This window comes from Phyllobates terribilis, unplaced genomic scaffold, assembly GCF_046119375.1.
Source record: "Phyllobates terribilis strain yellow unplaced genomic scaffold, ASM4611937v1 Scaffold_4__5_contigs__length_816908805, whole genome shotgun sequence".
In the NCBI taxonomy this organism is placed as follows: Eukaryota; Metazoa; Chordata; class Amphibia; order Anura; family Dendrobatidae; genus Phyllobates; species Phyllobates terribilis.
In genome coordinates, this window is record NW_027362764.1 from 113444161 (window position 1) to 113458921 (window position 14761).

At 42.2% G+C, this 14761-nt stretch overlaps 1 protein-coding gene across 2 annotated transcripts in view; it reads right to left on the reverse strand.

The window, feature by feature from the left end:
- Positions 1-14761, reverse strand: part of RNF32 (ring finger protein 32) — a 63246-nt gene continuing 48485 nt past the window's right edge. The window contains exons 8-9 of one of the 2 annotated variants that reach the window (XM_073676528.1): positions 4822-4989; positions 1-333 (exon numbers count right to left, since the gene is read on the reverse strand). In XM_073676528.1, coding sequence (XP_073532629.1) covers positions 112-333; positions 4822-4989 — 390 coding nt within the window. In that variant the 3' untranslated portion in view covers positions 1-111. The remainder of the gene's footprint in view (positions 334-4821; positions 4990-14761) is intronic. The other variant, XM_073676527.1, reaches the window with a different exon arrangement.

The following is a 14761-nucleotide window of genomic DNA, read 5'->3' on the forward strand; positions in this document are numbered from 1 at the left end:
CATGTTTTTTTTCTATTTTAAATTTATTTTTTATTTTGATCAACGAAACTGTGAATTTTCATTTTATCAACATATAAAAGATGGAGAACATCCTCGTGGCACTCTCAAGTATCAACAGGAGAAAACTTTCTTTTGGTATGGAGAACGACACAAAGGGCAAACAAGACATTCCCCCAAAGAAAACTCTTCAAATGCCTGAAGACAAGCATTGTGAAACACATGGGAGCAGGACAGAAGGACGGTGGGACGGTTAGACGGGCTTCGGTGTTCTTCGTTATTTGGAGACAGCGGCATAATGCATATGGGACAGTCCAATATTTCCTGCCGAACAGCCTAGATGAAAACATTCACAGGGTATAACAAATACTCTTAAAATCTCACGTTTAGCTATACAATATTGGCGGGGTGGGAGGGGCTTTTTTTTTTTTTCTTAGTTTGGGTCCTAAATGTCAGCATACCTTTAAAGGGACCTGTCACCATGAAAACACCATGTTACAGAGCAGGGGGAGCTGAGCAGATTGATATATGCAGTTTTGTGAGCATAAATTCAGTATACGGTAAGCTGTCATTTAATCCTCTGCTCTTTCTGGGATTTTCAGTCCAGTGGGCGGTCTGATCAGTGACTGACAGCTATTTCTGTATACTTGCATACATAGAAAGCTGTCAGTCATTGATGGCTCCGCCCACTGGACTGAAAATCCCAGAAAGAGCAGAGGATTAAGTGATTAAATCACAGCTTCTACTGAATCTATTCTCACAAAACTATATATCAATCTGCTCAGCTCCTCCTGCTCTGTAACATGGTACCTGCAGAATGGACTGTTTTTTCTTGGTGACAGGTTCCTTTTAAAATAAGACCTCTGTTTATCAAAAGACTGTACTGTTCAAATAAGGTAACATTTAAAGGTATTGTATGAGAAAATTTTCCCCTTAAAAAGTGCCACTCTTTCCAAGGACAATTTCTGGTAATGCAGCCCACTCCCTATAACTTGAATGGGGCTGAGCTGCAATACCAGACACAGCCAATGAACAAGGGTGGCGTATGTCTGGAGAAAAAAAAAGCATAGCCTCTTTTCTAACCTCATTCAACCCCTTTAATGAGTGAGTGCACATCCAAGTGTCCTTATTACTTGTACACTCCATCTTACATTGTTCAAGAAAAAGAGTTCTCCAGCCCTGTTCCTGATAAAATAGTCATCTTTATTCCAACAAGTTTAAAAAGGTAGAAATGCTCAAGTACAGCCAAAATTGTATATTTTTTCTATGCGTTTCAGACTGCAGCTCGGTCCTTATTCATGGATAACATGAGAATTCATTATCCATGAATAAGAAATGAGCTGCAGTCTGAAACGCATAGAAAAAATATACAATTTTGGCTGTACTTGAGCATTTCTACCTTTTTAAACTTGTTGGAATAAAGATGACTATTTTATCAGGAACAGGGCAGGGGAACGCTTTCCATTGATCTTCACTGTGCCATATCGGGCAGGAGTGGCTTACTCTGTGCCGAAGAGTGCAGTAACCTCTAAGGGTGAGTCCGTTATTCAACATCATCTTTATATGTTACATTGTACATGACTTATGTCATATCTGTAAAGCAAAGCAGAATACAACGATAATAGATGTGTATGTATACAGTGGTGGCCAAAAGTATTGGCACCCCTGCAATTCTGTCAGATAATACTCCGTTTTTTCCTGAAAATGATTGCAATCACAAATTTGGTATTATTATCTTCATTTAATTTGTCTTCAATGAAAAAACACAAAAAGAATTGTCCTAAAGCCAAATTGGATACAATTCCACACCAAACTTGAAAAAGGGGATGGACAAAAGTATTGGCACTGTTTGAAAAATCATGTGATGCTTCTCTAATTCGTGTAATTAACAGCACCTGTAACTTACCTGTGGCACCTAACAGGTGTTGGCAATAACTAAATCACACTTGCAGCCAGTTAACATGGATTAAAGTTGACTCAACCTCTGTCCTGTGTCCTTGTGTGTACCACATTGAGCATGGAGAAAAGAAAGAAGACCAAAGAACTGTCTGAGGACTTGAGAAACCAAATTGTGAGGAAGCATGAGCAATCTCAAGGCTACAAGTCCATCTCCAAAGACCTGAATTTTCCTGTGTCTTCCGTGCGCAGTGTCATCAAGAAGTTTAAAGCCCATGGCACTGTGGCTAACCTCCCTAGATGTGGACGGAAAAGAAAAATTGACGAGAGATTTCAATGCAAGATTGTGCGGATGGTGGATAAAGAACCTCGACTAACATCCAAACAAGTTCAAGCTGCCCTGCAGTCCGAGGGTACAACAGTGTCAACCTGTACTATCCGTCGCCGTCTGAATGAAAAGGGACTGTATGGTAGGATACCCAGGAAGACCCCACTTATTACCCCGAGACATAAAAAAGCCAGGCTGGAGTTGCCAAAACTTACCTGAGAGAGCCTAAAACGTTTTGGAAGAATGTTCTCTGGTCAGATGAGAAAAAAGTAGAGCTTTTTGGGAAAAAGCATCAACATAGAGTGTACAGGAAAAAAAAAGAGGCATTCACAGAAAAGAACACGGTCCCTACAGTCAAACATGGCGGAGGTTCCCTGATGTTTTGGGGTTGCTTTGCTGCCTCTGGCACTGGACTGCTTGACCGTGTGCATGGCATTATGAAGTCTGAAGACTACCAACAAATTTTGCAGCATAATGTAGGGCCCAGTGTGAGAAAGCTGGGTCTCCCTCAGAAGTCATCAGTCTTCCAGCAGGACAATGACCCAAAACACACTTCCAAAAGCACTATAAAATGGTTTGAGAGAAAGCACTGGAGACTTCTAAGGTGGCCAGCAATGAGTCCAGACCTGACTCCCATAGAACACCTGTGGAGAGATCTCAAAATGGCAGTTTGGAGAAGGCACCCTTCAAATATCAGGGACCTGGAGCAGTTTGCCAAAGAAGAATGGTCTACAATTCCAGCAGAGCATTGTAAGAAACTCATTGATGGTTACCGGAAGCCGTTGTTCGCAGTTATTTTGGCTAAAGGTTGTGCAACCAAGTATTAGGCTGAGGGTGCCAATACTTTTGTCTGGCCCATTTTTGGAGTTTTGTGTGAAATGATCAATGATTTGATTTTTGCTTCATTCTCTTTTGTGTTTTTTCCTTGCAAGCAAATTAAATGAAGATAATAAGACCAAAGAATTTGTGATTGCAATCATTTTCAGGAAGAAACTGAGTATTATCTGACAGAATGGCAGGGGTGCCAATACTTTTGGCCACCACTGTATATATGTGTATGTCTGTATATACACTGCTCAAAAAAATAAAGGGAACACTTAAACAACACAATGTAACTCCAAGTCAATAACACTTCTGTGAAATCTACCTGTCCAGTTATGAAGCAACACTGATTGTGAATCAATTTCTCCCGCTGTTGTGCAAATGGAACAGACAACTGGTAGAAATTATAGGCAATTAGCAAGATACCCCCTATAAAGGAGCGGTTCTGCAGGTGGTGACCACAGACCATTTCTCTGTTCTCATCCTTTTTGGCAGTTTTGGTCACTTTTTCATTTTGCCATTGCTCTCACCCCTAGAGGTACAGTAGCATGAGGCGGTGTCTACAGTACAACCCACAGAAGTTGCTCAGGTAGTGCAGTTCATCCAGAATGGCACATCAGTGCGAACTGTGGCAAGAAGGGTAGCTGTGTGTGTCAGCACAGTGTCCAGAGCATGGAGCAGATACCAGGAGATGTGGAGGAACAGGAGGAGCACTGCCAGAGCCCTGCAAAATGACCTCCAGCAGGCCACAAATGTGCATGTGTCTGCACAAACTGTTAGAAACCGACTCCATGAGGGCCCGACGTCCACAGATGGGGGTTGTGCTCACAGCCCAACACCGTGCAGGACGCTTGGCATTTGCCACAGAACACCAGGATTGGCAAAGTCGCCACTGGAGCCCTGTGCTCTTCACAGATGAAAGCCGGTTCACACTGATCACATGTGACAGACGTGACAGATTCTGGAGACGCCGTGGAGAGCGATCTGCTGCCTGCAACATCCTTCAGCATGACCAGTTTGGCAGTGGGTCAGTAATGGTGTGGGGTGGCATTTCTTTGGAGGGCCGCACAGCCCTCCATATGCTCGCCAGAGGTAGCCTGACTGCCATTAGGTACCGGGATGAGATCCTCAGACCCCTTGTGAGACCATATGCTGGTGCGGTTGGTCCTGGGTTCCTCCTAATGCAGGACAATGCCAGACCTCATGTGGCTGGAGTGTGTCAGCAGTTCCTGCAAGATGAAGGCATTGAAGTTATGGACTGGCCCGCCCATTCCCCAGACCTGAATCTGATTGAGCACATCTGGGACATCATGTCTCGCTCCGTCCACCAACGTCACATTGCACCACAGACTGTCCAGGAGTTGGCGAATGCTTGAGTCCAGGTCTGGGAGGAGATCCAACAGGAGACCATCCGCAACCTCATCAGGAGCATGCACAGGCATTGTAGGGAGGTCATACAGGCACGTGGAGGCCACACACAATACTGAGCCTCATTTTGACTTGTTTTAAGGACATTACATCAAAGTTGGATCAGCCTGTAGTGTGTTTTTCCACTTTAATTTTGGGGGTGGCTCCGAATCCAGGCCTCCATTGGTTAATAAATTTGATTTCCATTGATTCTTTTTGTGTGATTTTGTTGTCATCACATTCAACTTTGTACAGAACAAAGTATTCAATGAGAATATTTCATTCATTCAGCTCTAGGATGTGGTATTTGAGTGTTCCCTTTATTTTTTTGAGCAGTATATATAATATGTAAAAATATAAAGAAGTCTCACCTGTAATTGTATTTTTTCCCAATATGCTTCATCAATTTCTGGTTTACACTTTTGTTCCAACTGTTGAAAAACATTGTGACTGAAGGCCATAGCCTGGTCGATCTCACTGAATAGTCCCTCGATATCTGGGTTGCAGCATCTTACTAGTCGATCTGAAATTTCTGAGAACTAAGATGTAAAAATAAATAGTTAGAAAACTAAAAAAATATTTTACTAAATTAATAAAATAATCAAGATACTTAAGAACTCCTAATTATCAATTTTGTCCTGTGTTTGGTCTACAGTTCTTTTGCAGACAGTGGTCCCGATTAAACAGAAACTTGGTGTAAAAGTTCTGGAAATGTCGTCTTTACACCAGTCCTGGACAGTTCCGCTAGCGTTTTGAAAAGTGAGTTGAGCTTGTCTAAGACGACCTATCAAATTCAGAATTAATGCACTAGTGGCATAAATTCTGCCAGAAATGGTCGCCAGCACCTATATGGAGTAAAATGTTTGGCAGAGGTGTACGGCATTTGTAAGATGTGCCAAATTTATTAAGAGATGCACGCCTCTTAACGAATTTGGCGCATCTTACGCTAGTGCGCTCTTCATTAAGACTGGCATACAAAGTGGCAGTCTTAACGAATCTTGGCCATTTTGTATGTGATAAGCAGTAAGGGATAGTAAGAAGACGGACTTTTCATAAGGTTTTGGAATGTGACTTCAGTGATTTTTCTTGTCCGCACAAAAACGTCCATGTTCCATCAGAGTTTGGTCAGTTTATCAGTCTTTACAATCAGAGTTTGGTCAGAATTTTATCAGTTTTGCTCGGATGAAGAAATGAACTGATAGAGGTTTCTCAAGCTTCTCATATCAAACAGCCTGTGAAAAAACGGATAGCACTCAGATGGCATCCGGATTGACGTCCGATTTATTTTTTTTCATGGACCCATAGCCTTGTATTGGTGAGTTTAATCTGAGACCTGAATTAAAAATCAATCAAGTCTCTGTGATTTTGTGCAGACTACTTGGCCTGCAAACATACATTGACATGTGAGCAGCTCCATAGACTGTAAAGGTACGAGTCCTATCATTCAAAAACATGGATAGAACTCGTACAAGAAAAGTACGACGTCTGAATGAGCCCTTAAAGCACCACTCCGGCGTGTTTTTTTTATTTGATTTCAGCACTGGGGGGATATCACTAATCCATGTTCCCTGCCCTTAGTAAAATACTTACCAGCTGTCGTCTTCTGCTCTTCCCAGGGCTGCTCTGGTCCTGTTCCACCATCTTGTGACCACAGCTCCTGACCGGAAGTCACAGCTAGTGGTCACAAGCTCTCAGTGTAAGTCTATGAGATCCTCGTTCTGGCTCACATAGACTTACATTGAGAAGTGACTTCCAGATCGCCCAGCAAACACTGGAGAGATGCAGCAGGTCACAGCCTGCAGAAGACAACTAGAGCGGCAGAGAGAACAGAAGAAGACTGTGGCAGGTAAGTATATTACTAGGGGCAGGGAACTTGCCTTAGTGACACCACTACTGAGGTGAAAAAAAAAAGTTGGAGGGGTGCATTAAGCGATAATAGCATTTGTGGCACCAAGACACTAATGTTGGACAACAAGATCTGGCTTGTAATCAGCGTCATCATTCATCCCAAAGGTGATCGATGGTGTTGAGGTCAGGGCCTTACCCAACCCTCATTATTTTCCAATCCAAACTCTTGACACCATGCAGGAAGGTTGGGATTGGCAGGCTGTTGCAGGAAAGAAGGCTGGGCTTTGGATCACAACTGTGACCACGCGTGGCACTGTATAGGGGCATCACTAAGTCTGGCACTCTAGGAGCAAAGCTCTGTATGATGGCAGGCTCTCCGCGAGTCCATGTGCCCACACGGCACAAGCTGCGGCTTTATTTTTCCATTACGGAAGAAGCTGTTGATCACTTTCAAAGGTAGCGTCTGAACTTGTGCAAAAGCGATAGTGACGCACGGAAAGTATTGAGATGCGGACCACCATACATCATGTCTTGCGACCAACACACAGGTCTTACTGCTCTTCAGACTCCTTCTACTACAAAGGGGTGACGATATAATCCGAGCAGACAACACATAAATCATTCCCACATCCTTTGAAAGCAATGTCAATTATTACTTTTTCTGAATATACATTTTTCATCACGCAGAAAACATTTCCTTATAGGAAATTAATTAACCTGACATTCCGGTCGGAACTTCACCAAATATTTCAGCTTAAAAAGAGGCGAAGCTTCAGCAAAGTCAAGATAGGAATGATAGAAACTTTCCATTAGCTGCAATGAGCAGTCAGAGCGCTCAGAAGTGTTTGCTTAGCAGAGAATTGCCGCGCTCATTACGGCAAGCAGCCTAGAGCTCTGCTATTGTCTTCCTATGAAGAAAGAAGACAGATCTGGACAGCTTTTATAAATTGACGTAGTAATGTAAACCAATTAGGCAGTCACGTATGCCTTTCATATCCAGCCTCTAATTTATCTCTGCTAAAAGTCCCTTTGTGACTGAAGCTAAACATGTCCACAACCCTACACTTGTAGTGTATGTCACCCAGAAGAATGGGGATGAAGGTGTGTCTGCTCACTGACTGACCACAACACACAGGTACGGGGGCAACACGGGGCTCTTTCTATAGGGCTAGAAATATAACTGGGGATGAAACATTACATGTAAAATTCAGTTTTATGTCATTATCAATCATACAGATTTCAATGCAGAATAGAGCCGGTCAATTAATGGGTCATATACAGAGTCTCTCCTAATGGTCCCTGCAAATACAGTTATATGAAAAAGTTTGGGCACCCCTATTAATCTTAAGCTTAATGTTTTATAAAAATTGGTGTTTTTGCAACAGCTATTTCAGTTTGATATATGTAATAACTGTTGGACACAGTAATGTTTCTGCCTTGAAATGAGGTTTATTGTACTAACAGAAAATGTGCAATCTGCATTCAAACAAAATTTGACAGGTGCATAAGTATGGGCACCCTTATCATTTTCTTGTTTTAAATGCTCCTACCTACTTTTTACTGACTTACTAAAGCACTTTTTTTGGTTGTGTAACCTCATTGAGCTTTGAACTTCATAGCCAGGTGTATGCAATCATGAGAAAAGCTACTTAAAGTGGCCACTTGCAAGTTGTTCTCCTGTTTGAATCTCCTCTGAAGAGTGGCATCATGGGCTCCTCAAAACAACGGTCAAATTATTTGAAAACAAAGATTATTCAACATAGTTGTTCAGGGGAAGGATGCAAAAAACTGTCTCAGAGATTTAACCTGTCAGTTTCCACTGTGCGGAACATAGTAAGGAAATGGAAGAAGACAGGGACAGTTCTTGTTAAGGCCAGAAGTGGCTGGCCAAGAAAAACATCAGAAAGGCTGAGAAGAAGAATGGTGAGATCAGTCAAGGACAATCCTCAGACCACCTCCAGAGAGCTGCAGGATCATCTTGCTGCAGATGGTGTCACTGTGCATCGGTCAACTATACAACGCACTTTGCACAAGGAGAAGCTGTATGGGAGAGTGATGCAAAAGAAGCCGTTTCTGCAAGCACGCCACAAACAGTCGGCTGAGGTATGCAAAAGCACATTTGGAGAAGCCAATTTCTTTTTGGAAGAAGGTCCCGTGGACTGATGAAACCAAGATTGAGTTGTTTGGTCATACAAAAAGGCGTTATGCATGGCGGCAAAAAAACACAGCATTCCAAGAAAAACACTTGCTACCCACAGTAAAATTTGGTGGAGGTTCCATCATGCTTTGGGGCTGTGTGGCCAATGCCGGCACCGGGAATCTTGTTAAGGTTGAGGGATGCATGGATTCCACTCAGTATCAGCAGATTTTTGACAATAATGTTCAAGAATCAGTGATAAAGTTGAAATTATGCAGGGGATGGATCTTTCAGCAAGACAATGATCCAAAACACTGCTCCAAGGCATTCATGCAGAGGAACAATTACAATGTTCTGGAATGGCCATCCCAGTCCCCAGACCTGAATATCATTGAACATCTGTGGGATCATTTGAAGAGGGCTGTCCATGCTCGGCGACCATCAAACTTAACTGAACTGGAATTGTTTTGTAAAGAGGAATGGTCAAAAATATCTTCATCCAGGATCCAGGAACTCCTTAAAAGCTACAGGAAGCGACTAGAGGCTGTTATTTTTGCAAAAGGAGGATCTACTAAATATTAATGTCACTTTTCTGGTGAGGTGCCCATACTTATGCACCTGTCAAATTTAGTTTGAATGCAGATTGCACATTTTCTGTTAGTACAATAAACCTCATTTCAAGGCAGAAACATTACTGTGTCCAACAGTTATTACATATATCAAACTGAAATAGCTGTTGCAAAAACACCAATTTTAATAAAACATTAAGCTTAAGATTAATAGGGGTGCCCAAACTTTTTCATATAACTGTAAGTTAATCGGCTTTCGTAGGACCGCTCCCTCACGACTGGCAGCCCCATGTATACAATCCTACAAAGAATGCGTAAAAAGCTCATTCGGCAGGTGTGAGGATTTTTAAAGGGCATCTATCAGTAGGATCAACCCACATAAGCTGTCTAAATGGGAACATAGGTCACAGGAAGCTGAATAAAATTATATCAAGTTATCTGTGACCTGATTTTTTATTCCAGAGAAATCCACATTTTTCTTAATATGTAAATGAGCTGTTAACATCTATGGGCCAGACATAGATCTCCCCGCGCTTCTGCATCCAAAGATTATTATAAATGAAAAGGGGAGTTACCAGTGTGAGACATGTAGATAAGGAGCAAACTGTCAGTCATTACATGTCTCACACTGGTAACTCCCCATTTCATTTATAATGAGCTCTAGAGGAAGATTCTCAGGAAGATCTATGTCCGGCCCATAGACCTTAACAGTTCTTTAAGGCTCTTTTCACACATCCAACATTCACAGTCTGCAATATTCAGATCGAAACATGGGTCTCATGACCCGAACTCAGTCAGTTGAGTTCTGGTCAGGAGATCTGTGGCTGATCCAGATATTGCAGACCGTGAATGTTGGACTTGTGAAACCGGCGTTATCAGTGTCCCAAATAACGACTCCATTAATCTAAATGTGTGGCCCGATGCATGAGGGTCAGTGTTAAACCACTTTCTTATATACTATTCTTTTAATTTGTTGCCATGTCCCAAGCTGTGCTTACTGCCAGCAAATAGAAACACTCATTGTTTTCATACAGTGTAACATACTGTGCATCAATGTGGGTAGGTGTAATTCTACAATATAATAATTAAAAATCGAGGACCTGTCATTTTCCTGACATTTCTGTTCTAATACTTGGAGCCCTTATGAAATAACCTCTTTTCTTAGAATTTTGCATTGTGCTGTTCCTCTGTTATTTCTCCTGGAAATGTATGAAGTGCTTGACGACTGTGTGTGACCATCTTCTTTATCAATACAATGTGTCTTTATGGAGTCTGACACTGTTCGCACTGATCAGACAGTGCTCCATTTTGTCGTGACACACCCTATTGACAAGCAGAATGGTGAATGATGCAAGGATTCATTGGCTTTACTTCTCAGCTTGAAAACGTGTTAAAGGCCACATTCACACGTTCAGTATTTGGTCAGTATTTTACCTCAGTATTTGTAAGCCAAAACCAGGAGTGGGTGATAAATACAGAAGCGGTGACGTGTTTCTATTATACTTTTCCTCTGATTGTTCCTCTCCTGGTTTTGGCTGACAAATACTGATGTAAAATACTGACCGAATACTGAACGTGGCCTAATACTGATAAACTTCAGGAGCTGAACTCCGCCTGGGGCTAGGGTCATGTGAGTGTATAAATCAGTGTCTTATCAGATAGCACTTGGATCAATGTTATTCAATGAGACACTACTGATGACTAATTTTTTTCACTGAATCTGTTAGCGAAAAAAATTACAGCTTGCTGCAATTTCACTCTGAAATCAGAAGACACTCATCCATTCAAGTCTATGGGTGCGTGGAAAACATCGGACTGCACTTGGATGACATCTGAGTGCAGTCCGACTTGCACGGATTCACAGAATGGAGAAGATGGAGAAATTTTGTTCTCCATCTGCTCCTCACAATGTGCTTTGATTCGGTCATCCGAGAGTCGGGTCACACTATGCTGACACTCTGATCAGAGTGTGATCAGAGCGTCACTAGCATGATCAACCCGATTCTCTCAGATGAGAGAATCTACAGTTGTGTGGCCCTGGGGCCTGATCCCCATTACGAGGACCTGCTGGATGGCGGTCCAGACCTTTCACAATGAAGCCAATTTATGAAGACTGATGTACTGCTGAGATACTGACAGTCTACACAACCCCCATCCCAATGCAAAGACACTTATGTCTGGAAATCGTACGGATACATGACCTAGTCTTAGATATAGTGGGCTTCTTGTATGAAACGTGTCACTGGTGAAAAAAAATAAGAGGCAACTTTTTGTTTTGAAATGTTAAAGGGGTTTTTCCAAAGAAAAGGGATTAGCTTGTTGGCTGGTACTGACCAGTGTACTCATGGATGATCACCGGGCAGCTTCTGGGCCTTTAAGCTGTATCCCGCCAGTTTCCTACATCAAGTCCTCTGACAGATGTGAAAATGGCTGTGAACCAGCATAGAGATTGACAGGGGCGACCATCTATATGTAAGTGGCCAGTGCTAGCCAAAAATAATTTTCAGTAGAAAACCCCTTTAACTGTGACCTTAATAGGTATTCAAAATAGGATTTACAACAGTGCTACCATAGACATGAACAAGCAGTGGACACATAAAACCTGTCTTGATGGCCTTTTTGCCCTTATCCCATACAACAGGCTAAGGCTTCGTGCCCACTATGCGTTTTCAAGTGTTTTTGCTGTGGAATTACGCTTAAAAAACACTTGGTAATACGTGCCCCATGGCCCCCAATGATAATCCGCATGTGCTGTGCACATGCTACAGAAATTTCCGCTGCGGATTATCATTGTGGAAAAATACGCAGCATGTCCATTAATTTTGCGGACACGCAGCGTAATTGCCGCCATTGACTTGCATTGAATTGCTTAATATTCGCATGACTACATGTGCACATGCGGATATTAAGCGATTCAATGTGCGGATGGTACCCGGGTCTGGAGAAGAGGAGACTCTCATCCAGACCCGGGTACCATAGTACCTGTTAAAAAAAATGTAAAATAAAAAATATACATTATACTCACCTTCTGATGTCCCCCGGTCTCCTGTATGATGCGTCCTGACTCCTCGACAGCTCGCGATGGTGTAAAAGGACCTTCCATGACGTCATTTAGTGATGTGACAGGTGACACGCTGACGTCACATGACTAAATGACGTCATGGAAGGTCCTTTTACACCACCATGAGACACCAGGGAGCCAGGACGCATTGTACAGGAAACCAGGGGCCATCAGAAGGAGAGTATAATGTTTTTGTTTTTTTTTCACCATTCTTATTCTTTTTTTTTAACTAACTTGATCACACTACTATAAATCCATGCCAGTTGCGTGGATTTATATAGTGTGACCAAGTTGTCAAGCACTTTTCCAAGTGATGCTAAAATCGGTTGGAAAAGCGCTTGATAACCCGCATGCGGAAATGCATGCAAAAAAGCTTCACATCCGCATGTCCCTGGCAGGAAAAACGCATGTACAATCCGCATGTACAATCCGCAAGCGTTTTTCCTGCCAGGCAGATGCAGAAAAAATCTGCAGCATTTCTGCATCGTGGGCACTTAGCCTAAAGCTACATTTGGCACACATGCCAGTCTAATGTAGTCAGGAACTGTCCTGACTCGTATGCCCTGTAACTTGCCATCCACTCTATTTTACTGGATGTTTCTTCTTAATTAACATTTCACCAGCACTATAGGTGCAGGAACTTTCTAATTCCCAGTATGCAGTGTATGCTACTGCCAACCCTGAACTGAATGCCTGCCTCTTTAGTATGCCTGTATGCAGTTTGACAAACAGGAGAGCAAAGACCCACCCGCAACTCTGTCTCGGTGTCTCTGCTGCTGAAACAGATAACACTTAACAGACAACTAACAGCAAGTTAGACATAAGTGTCTAGTGATTAGCACTTAAGAGTGATTTTTTTTTCTCATTTTTCTAATTTTTGTTGGGGGGGTAGAGTGGGAGGGAATTTTAAAGTGATTTGCAGATTGTCTGTTTGTCACAACAACAATCAAATGGGGTCAAGTTGTCTTAAAGCACATGGACCATTTGCTTTTTTGAGATGTGTTGGTCATTTTTTGAATTATACACTAAATATTCATTAGGAGTTTACAGTAATATACTTGTAATTAAAGGCTTGGGGCTCAAATCTGGAGTCACTCTGTGACTGCAGACTTGTGAATCCTCATAGCGCACAATGCGCGATGTCAGGATTCAGGCGGATGTGTGACCGAAAGAATGCGATTTGCATACATGTGGTCACGTGCCAACTAGACGTGCGTGCCTTCCCTCAAACTAGTGAATTGAGTGAGGTTGGACACTTCTAGTTGGAATGTGGCCGGAAGTATGAAAACTAGTTGTCACATGACCACCCGCTCCAGACGCTGGCACTGGAGAATTCTGAAAGAGCGCACTGTGCGAGCTGTGAGGATTCACAAGTCTGCAGTCACAAAGCCTGGACAACCCCTTTAATGTGTAACATAGCTCTATATACTGTAATAAGAAAATGAACTTAAAAGTAATTTTTACATTTGACCCATCCATCTGAAGTGATTAAAGTGCATATTCACTCCAAAAGGCACAAGAAAGGTTAAATGCTCCCGTGCCAGTGCTTAAATCTCCACCATTAAAAAGCACAAAATACACAAAAATGCAACAAAGAAGTAATCACCTGTAACTGGTTTTTATTCTCCACGCAGCCAACAAGGCAACAAAGACGTGTTAACAGATCTACAATGTCAAAATTAGCTAATGTAGAGCGAGCAGAATACAACTGTCTGGAAAAAGTATATACAAAGATAAAAAAAAAGACTCGGGAGAACGCCCCGGTGAACTTTCTGCACTCCAGAGGAGTCTTTTTTTTTTTTTTTTTTCACGTAATCCATCTTAATGTCAGCAAATTGCTTACTAATGTGTTGACTTATTGCAATCTTGGGGGGGAAAAAAAAAAAAGTAAAATGAAAAGGACTGGAATTTACTGCACACGGGGTTAATATCGCCCTGCTCGGAGCTGGTGCTAGAGGACGGCAGAAATGTTTGCCCTGTCCTGGTCAAGCCAATAAGTAAGCGGCCCAATGTTTGGCGAGAGTAAAATTAAAACATTTGGGGGAAATCTCATAGCGGGAGAGACAAATCCGGCAGCCTTCCACCTTATTTCACAGCCAAACTCGCTCCTTATAAAGAGCAGGGCTGGCATTAAATCCTGCTCCAGATAATGTAATGCATATGAAAAAGATTTACGAGCCCCCGTAAAATGAGCTGCTTCAATTAAATGGCTTATGCAAGCACGGTTTATAGGTAAGGATCAAAGCGGCGAGCAACTGCACCGGCTACATTCTGGGGAGCAGTTTGCTTTCTGTACACACAGAATGTGGATATTGACATAAATGAGATAGTTGCTGTGACCTTTTAGGGACTCTTAGATCTTAGTAAAACTACTGTGGCTCTGTCAGACGTGTAATAAACACATCATTCTCAGTTCATGTCCTGGACACAATCACGGGAACCCAGAAACTAGTAGGACTATGATTCACCTCCCGTATTCCCGACTCAAGAACAAGAAGCTTATCTGATTGTTACGGGGTTTGGCAAATTGGAAATAAAGTTTAAGAACAAAATATTTTTATATAGTAATATAGGCTGGAAAGTAAGCTCTGTGAATATCCAGTCTACTGTTGTCTTCATTGCTCGTATATTAGCACAGCTCCAAAACCTTACTTATTTCCTCTACAAGTCCTTATCTGTCACCTTCTTCTCTGCCC